Genomic DNA, 7,803 nt, shown 5'->3' on the forward strand with positions numbered 1-7,803 from the left:
GAGATATCTGTACAACATATTCATGAAAGCTCTATTCACAGGAGCCAAGAGGTTTAAGCAACCCAAATGTCCATCAACAGAGGAAGCAATAAACAAATATCATATATACAAACAATGGAATATTACTCACCTTTAAAAGGAAATTCTGACGCATCTCACAACATGAATGAACCTTACATTAAGTGAAAATAACTAGTCAGAAAAAGACAAATACTCTACAATTCAAACTTATAAGAAGTATCCAGACTAATCCTATTTGTAGAAACAAAGTAGAATGAAACTTGCCAAAGGCTAGAGAAAGAGGAAAGTTAGAGTTTCTTAATGGTCATAGACTTCCAGTTTTGTCCGATGAAAAAGATCTGGAGATTGGTTGCACAATGTGAGTATACTTAACACTACTATACTATACCCTTAGGAACAATTAAGAAAGTAAATTTTATGCCATGTGTATCTTTATCACAATATTTTTTGTAAGAAATCTCTACTCTAATCTCGAGACAATTTCTGATTTTCTCTCTTCAGTTGCTTGTAGCAATCCCTTCAATAATGTATGCTATGTTGCTGCTGTTTTGTGATGGGGCAAATTCTTTTTTCACAGGAAAATGGAAGAGTTTGTGCAGAGCTCTGGCGAAAATGGAATTGTGGTGTTTTCTTTGGGGTCAATGGTCAGTAACATGTCAGAAGACAGAGCCGAGGTGATTGCATCAGCCTTTGCTCAAATTCCACAAAAGGTAGATACCATACTTAATCATGGACAACTATTTAATAAGTCTGTGAAACTCTGTAAAGATATGATTTTAGACATTTCCTATCACTTTATCACTTGTTCCTTTTCTTTGAAGGACTTCTGAGGACACAACACACATACAGATGCTCTCGGGAGTTAAATTTTAACAATAAATGTAGTCATGCAATATTGATTCAAGTCAAACAATTCCACTTTTCATTGTTTTTGGAAGTAGGGCTTAATAATTTGCAAGTTAAGAGAACATACTTCTTCCGCAGCACTAATTAACATTATTAAAAAATTCTGCTGTTGTTGCTTAGTCATTAGGACGTCTGAATCATTGCAATCCCACAGACTATAGCATGTTGGGCTCCCCTGTCCTTCACTATTACCCAGGGTTTGCCACGATTCATGTCGATTGATTTAGTGATGCTATCTAACCATGTCATCCTCTGCCAGCCCTTCTCCTTTTGCCTTCAACCTTTCCCAGATCAAGATCTTTCCAAACAGTTACCAGGTGGCCAGAGTATTGGAGCTTCCACATCAGTACTTCCAATGAATATTCAAGATTGGTTTCCTTTAGGATTGACTGGTTTGATGTCCTTGCAGTCCAAGGGATTTTCAAGAATCTTCTCCAGCACCACAATTCAAAAGCATTAACTCTTCAGCGCTTAACCTTCTTTAAAGGACTTCCTGGGTGGCTCAGATGGTAAAGCGTATGCCTACAACGCAGGAGACCTGGGTTCAATCCCTGGGTAGGGAAGATCCTCTGGAGAAGGAAATGGCAACCCACTCCAGTACTCTTGCCTGGAAAATCCCATGGATACAGGAGCCTGGTAGACTACAGTCTGTGGGGCCGCAAAGAGTAGGACATGACTGAGTGACTTCACCTTATCTTACCTTACCTAACCTTCTTTACTATCCAACTCTCATATCCATACGTGATTACTGGAAAAAATATAGCTTTGATTATATGGACCTCTTTTAGGCAGAATGATGTCTCTGCTTTTAATATTCTGTCTAGATTTGTCATAGGTTTTCTTTCAAGAAGCAAGTGTCTTTTCATTTCATGGCTACAGTCACCATCCACAATGCTTTTGGAGCCCAAGAACATAAAATATGTCACAGCTTCCACATTTTCCCCATATATTTGCCATGAAGTGATGGCACCAGATGTCATGAATGTATTGTTTTGAATGTTGAGTTTTAAGACAGCTTTTTCACTTTCCTCTTTCACTCACATTAAGAGTCTCTTTCAGTTCAGTTCAGTCACTCAGTCGTGTCTGACTCTTTGCAACCCCATGAATTGCAGCACGCCAGGCCTCCCTGTCCATCACCAACTCCCAGAGTTCACTAAAACTCATGTCCATGGAGCCGGTGATATCATCCAACCATCTCATCCTCTGTCGTCCCCTTTTCCTCCTGCCCCCAATCCCTCCCAGCATCAGAGTCTTATCCAATGAGTCAACTCTTCTCATGAGGTGGCCAAGGTACTGGAGTTTCAGCTTTAGCATCAGTCCTTCCAATGAACATCCAGGGCTGATCTCCTTCAGAATGGACTGGTTGGCTCTCCTTGCAGTCCAAGGGACTCTCTAGAGACTTCTCCATCACCACAGTTCAAAAGCATCAATTCTTCGGTGCTCAGCCTTCTTCACAGTCCAACTCTCACATCCATACATGACTACTGGAAAAACCATAGCCTTGACTAGATGGACCTTTGTTGGCAAAGTAATGTCTCTGCTTTTGAATATGCTATCTAGGTTGGTCATAACTTTCCTTCCAAGGAATAAGCGTCTTTTAATTTCATGGCTGCAGTCACCATCTGTAGTGATTTTGGAGCTCAAAAAAATAAAGTCTGACACTCTTTTCACTGTTTCCCCATCTATTTCCCATGAATTGATGGGACCAGATGCCATGGTCTTCGTTTTCTGAATGTTGAGCTTTAAGCCAACTTTTTCACTCTCCTCTTTCACTTCATCAAGAGGCTTTTGAGTTCCTCTTCACTTTCTGCCATATGGGTGATGTCATCTACATATCTGAGGTTATTGATATTTCTCCCAGCAAGCTTGATTCCAGCTTGTGAGTCACTCAGCCCAGTATTTTACATGATGCACTGTGCATATGTAAGTTAAGTAAGCAGAGTGACAATGCACAGCTTTTGTGTACTCCTTTCCCCACTTGAACCAGTCTGTTGTTTCATGTCTGGTTCTAACTGTTGCTTCTTAACCTGCATACAAGTTTCTCAGGAGACAGTTAAGGAGGTCTGGTATTCCAGCTCTTTAAGAATTTTCCAGTTTGTTTTGATCCATACAGTCAAAGGTTAACATAGTCAGTGAAGAAGAAGTAGATGTTTTTCTGGAATTCTCTTGCTTTTTCTACGATCTAATGAATGATGGCAATTTGATCTGTGGTTCCTCTGCCTTTTCTAAACCCAGATTGCACATCTGGAAGTTCTTGGTTCATGTACTGCTCAGGCCGAGATAAATGACTTTTGAGTATTACCTTGCTAGCATGTGAAAGGAACACAATTTTACAGTAGTTTGAACATTCTTTGGCATTACCCATCCTTGGGTTTGGAATGAAAACTGATCTTTTCCAGTCCTATGGCCACTGTTATGTTTTCCAAATTTGCTGGCATATTGAGAGCAGCACTTCAACAGTATCATCTTTTAGGATTTGAAATATTTCAGCTGAAATTCCACTAGCTTTCTTCTCAGTAATACTTCCTAAGGTCCCATTTTCGTCACACTCCAAGATGTGTGGCTCTAGATGAGTGACCACACCATCATGGTTATCCAGGTTACTAAGACCTCTTTTGTATAGTTCTTCTGTGTATTCTTGCCACCTCTTCTTAATATCTTCTGCTTCTGTTAGGTCCATACCATTTCTGTCCTTTATTGTGCCCATCTTTGCATGAAATGATCCCTTGGGATCTCTAATTTACTTGAAGAGATCTCTAGTCTTTCACATCCCATTGATTTCTCTATTTCTTTGCATTGTTCATTGAAGTCCTTCTTATCTCTCCTATCTATCCTCTGGAATTCTGCACTCAGTTGAGTATATCTTTCTTTTCCTTTCCCCCTTGGCTTTCACTCTCTTTCTTTTCTCAACTATTTATAAAGCCTCCTCAGATAACCACTTTGCCTTCTGGCATTTCCTTTTCTTAGGGATGGTTTTGATCGCTGCACACTGTGCAATGTTACACACCTCTATCCACAGTTCTTCAGGCACTCTGTATATCAGATATAAACCCTTGAATCTATTCATCACCTCCACTGTGTAATTAAATGGGACTTGATTTCGGTCATACCTGAATGGCTTAGCGGTTTTCCCCACTTTCAACTTAAGTCTTTCTTCAATTCAAATCTGAATTTTGCACTCAGGTGCTCATGATCGGAACCACTGTCAACTCCAGTCCTTGTTTCGCTGACTGTATAGAGCGTCTATCTTTGGCTGTAAAGAATATAATCAATCTGATTTCAGTATTGACCATCTGGTGATGTCCATGTATAGACTCATCAGTTGTTGGAAAAAGATGTTTACTATGACCAGTGTGTTCTCTGAACTAAAATCTGTTAGCTTTTGCCTGCTTCTTTTAGTACTACAAGGCCAAACTTGCCTCTTATCCTAGGTATCTCTTGACTTCTTACTTTTACATTCCTATCCCCATGATGAAAAGACTTCTTCTTCATTTTTTTTTTCACTGTTAATTCTAGAAGGTCTTGTAGGTCTTGCTGAAATCAATCGACTTAAGCGTCTTCAGCATTAGTGGTTGGGGCACAGACTTGGATTGCTGTGATGTTGAATGGTTTACCTTGGAAATGAACCAAGATCATTCTGTGGTTTTTGAGATTGCACCCAAGCACTGCATTTCAGACCTGTTTGTTAACTGTGAGGCTACTCCATTTGTTCTAAGGGATTCTTAACCACAGTAGTAGATATAATAGTCACCTGAATTAAATTCATTGAACTTGACCATTTTAGGTCATGGATTCCTAAGATGTTGATATTTACTCTTGCCATATCCTGCTTGACCATGTCCAAATACCTTGATTTCATTGGCCTCACATTCCAGGATCCTATGTTATTTACAGCATCAGACTTTCACCACCAGACACATCCACAACTAAGCATCATTTCTTCATTGGCCCAGTCACTTCATTCTTTCTGGAACTATTAGTAATTGCCCTCCACTCTTCCTCCACAGCATATTGGACACCTTCTGACCTGGAGAACTCATCTTCTAGTGTCATATATTTTGTCTTTCCATATCGTTCATGTGGTTCTTATGGCATAAATACTGTAGTCGTTGTCCATTCCCTCCTCCAGTGGAACGCCGTTTGTCAGAACACTCCGCTATGACCCATCTGCCCTTGGGTAGCCGTGCAGAGCATGGCTCATAGCTTCATTGAGTTACACAAGCCACTTTAGCATGACAAGGCTGTGATCTATGAAGGGGATTAATAAATTATAAATAAGCCAAAATATTTAATTTAGGTGATTGACTGCATATGTTTTCTTCTTTGTAATCAAAATGTGTAAAATCTAATAAAATAATTTCCCATTTTAACTACTTGATATAAGTAAACTCTTTTATAGCAGTCAAAAATAAATCAGTGAATATTGAATTTGAAAATGAGCCCTAGCATATAAAGAAAGCAAACGAATATGCAGCTTATGTGTGATCTGTCACTGACTTATTGTATTAGAAATAAAACCACCTATCCATGAAAGAAAAGCTATGACAAGTCTAGACAGTGCATTAAAAAGCAAAGACAGCACTTGCCTGGACAAGTCCATATAGTCAAAGCTATGGTTTTTCAGTAGTCATGTATGGATGTGAGAGTTAGACCATAAAGAAGGCTGAGTGCCAAAAAATTGATGCTTTTGAATTGTGGTGTTGGAGAAGACTCTTGAGAGTCCTCTGGACAGCAGGATCTAACTGGTCAATCCTAAGTTAATTAACTTTGAATATTCATTGGAAGGACTGATGCTGAAGCTGAAGCTCCAATACTCTTGGCCACCTGATGCAAAGAGATGACTCATTGAAAAAGACCTTGATGCTGAGAAAGATTAAGAGCAGGAGGAAAGGGAGTGACAGAGGATGTGTTGCTTGGATAGCAACACCGAATCAATGGATATGAATATGAGCAACTTCTGAGAGATAGTGAAGGACAGGGAAGCTTAGCATGCTGCACTCCATGGAGTGCAAAGAGTTGGACACAACTTAGTGACTGTAAAGCAACAACAAAGCAGTTGTTTTTTTTTTTTTTAATATTTGAATTGTTCTTTGAAAATCTCACTTGTCTCTGCCATCATGCGAACATAATTAATACATCAAACGTAGGTATTCCTATTTATGTCTTTGTATTACTAGTTACCATTACTTCATATGTCTTCATTTCCTTACATGTCATATGGAAGGCATGTAATTATATGTATCTTATTCAATTTAGAAAGTATTAGTATAACTTTGAAGTTCAACTCATAAAATAAAGTATTTCCTTTACTTTTAACAGGTGCTATGGAGATATGATGGCAAAAAACCAGATAACTTAGGACCCAACACCCGGTTGTATAAATGGCTTCCCCAGAATGACCTTCTTGGTGAGACTTGTCACAACCAATATGAAAACATGAGTAACAGCTGAGCAGAGTGAGAGTGCTTCAACAGGAAACACACTTGCAAAGCAATTATTAAAACACTGAAAAGGAAAACTTTACTACTTTATTATAATTTTCTTTGCTATGAGAAAAAAAGGAGAACACATAACAGATGTCAGTTTATTCTACATAGTCACGTCCCTCACAGCCAGAATCTTTACTTCAGCTGTAATTACTTCTCACAGTGAACTTTTCAATAATTTCCTGGATTGTTGTTCTGTCTCTGAATTCTTTCCTTATACTTATCATTTCCATTCTGTAGAGGTATGTTAAATGCTACTAAAAATAAGAACTCTTCTGCCATTACCAATGACTCTCAATTTCCTATTAAAAAAATGCACAATCATTTTTGTGAAGCAATAACACACTTCATGATAAAATTTAGCTTTTCCTTCCCCTGGTTCCAGTGCCACTACCATTATCCTTCTTTTCCCCTGACACCATTCCTATCAAACTAAATGACTTCACTATATCTTTAGGTGAATAAATTCTGGCATGCCCTCCTCTTTCTTTGCACATGTGGTTTCTTTCACCCAGAATGGTCTTTCAAGTTGTTCACCTGCCAATTCCTGGATTCATTTGTGATGTTCAAGTGACTCAGCTCTTCTTTCACAAAATCTTCATTTACCCCTTCAGCAGACATAGCTGTTTCTTCCCTGAGTTCTGAAAGCAAGTTAAAAGCACTTTCAATATACATAATAATGTTATCTAAAAGATACTGCTTCTTCCAGTGCCTTATAATACCCATTTCTCTTTTATTCTGTTATAATTAATAATCTTCCTGAAATTCACTCAATCCTAGGCCATCCAAAAACCAAAGCCTTTATAACTCATGGTGGAAGCAATGGTGTTTATGAGGCCATCTATCATGGGATCCCTATGGTGGGCACTCCTTTGTTTGGTGATCAAGCTGATAACATCGCTCGAATGAAATCCAAGGGAACAGCTGTCAGGTTGGACTTGGAAACAATGTCAACAAGAGATTTGCTAGACGCATTGAAGGAAGTCATTAATAATCCTTCGTGAGTATATATATATATTTTTTTTTTTTTTCTTTACTAGGCAATCTTTCTAGAGAAGTTCTCATCTGAAGGCGAGGGAGGCAGCCATGAGTCTCCACATAAGCACAATGAGGTGTAAGATTTGCTCAATGTTTTGAAAACAGACAAAAATAACGGGTTGTGAATGTCACATTAAGTTTTTTTTCATGGTTTTATGGAAAAGGTTTGTCAGCATTTTAAAGACGGTGGAGAAGTTTTGAAAACTTAATCATTAGAATGAGAAGAACCATTGAAATTCTAATGGATTCAGAAGCATTGAGAACAAAGTTATTGTAGGGAACCATGAACAATATGGATACTCATCTGCCCAATTTACTCTTTCAGCATATGAACTTCTCAAATGTTTTTTTT

The 7,803-nt window shown here is 38.5% G+C and overlaps 1 protein-coding gene across 1 annotated transcript; it reads left to right on the plus strand.

Annotated features, from left to right (window-relative positions):
* Positions 1-598: 598 nt before the first annotated feature.
* LOC108635272 (UDP-glucuronosyltransferase 2B31-like) lies at positions 599-7,413 on the plus strand (the record flags this gene model as incomplete). Its single annotated transcript, XM_018045490.1, has 3 exons — positions 599-731; positions 6,247-6,334; positions 7,194-7,413. Coding segments are annotated over 3 exons (441 nt in total), but the record flags the coding sequence as incomplete, so codon positions are not given.
* Positions 7,414-7,803: the final 390 nt, after the last annotated feature.

This window comes from Capra hircus, unplaced genomic scaffold (genome assembly GCF_001704415.2).
Source record: "Capra hircus breed San Clemente unplaced genomic scaffold, ASM170441v1, whole genome shotgun sequence".
Taxonomy (NCBI): domain Eukaryota; kingdom Metazoa; phylum Chordata; class Mammalia; order Artiodactyla; family Bovidae; genus Capra; species Capra hircus.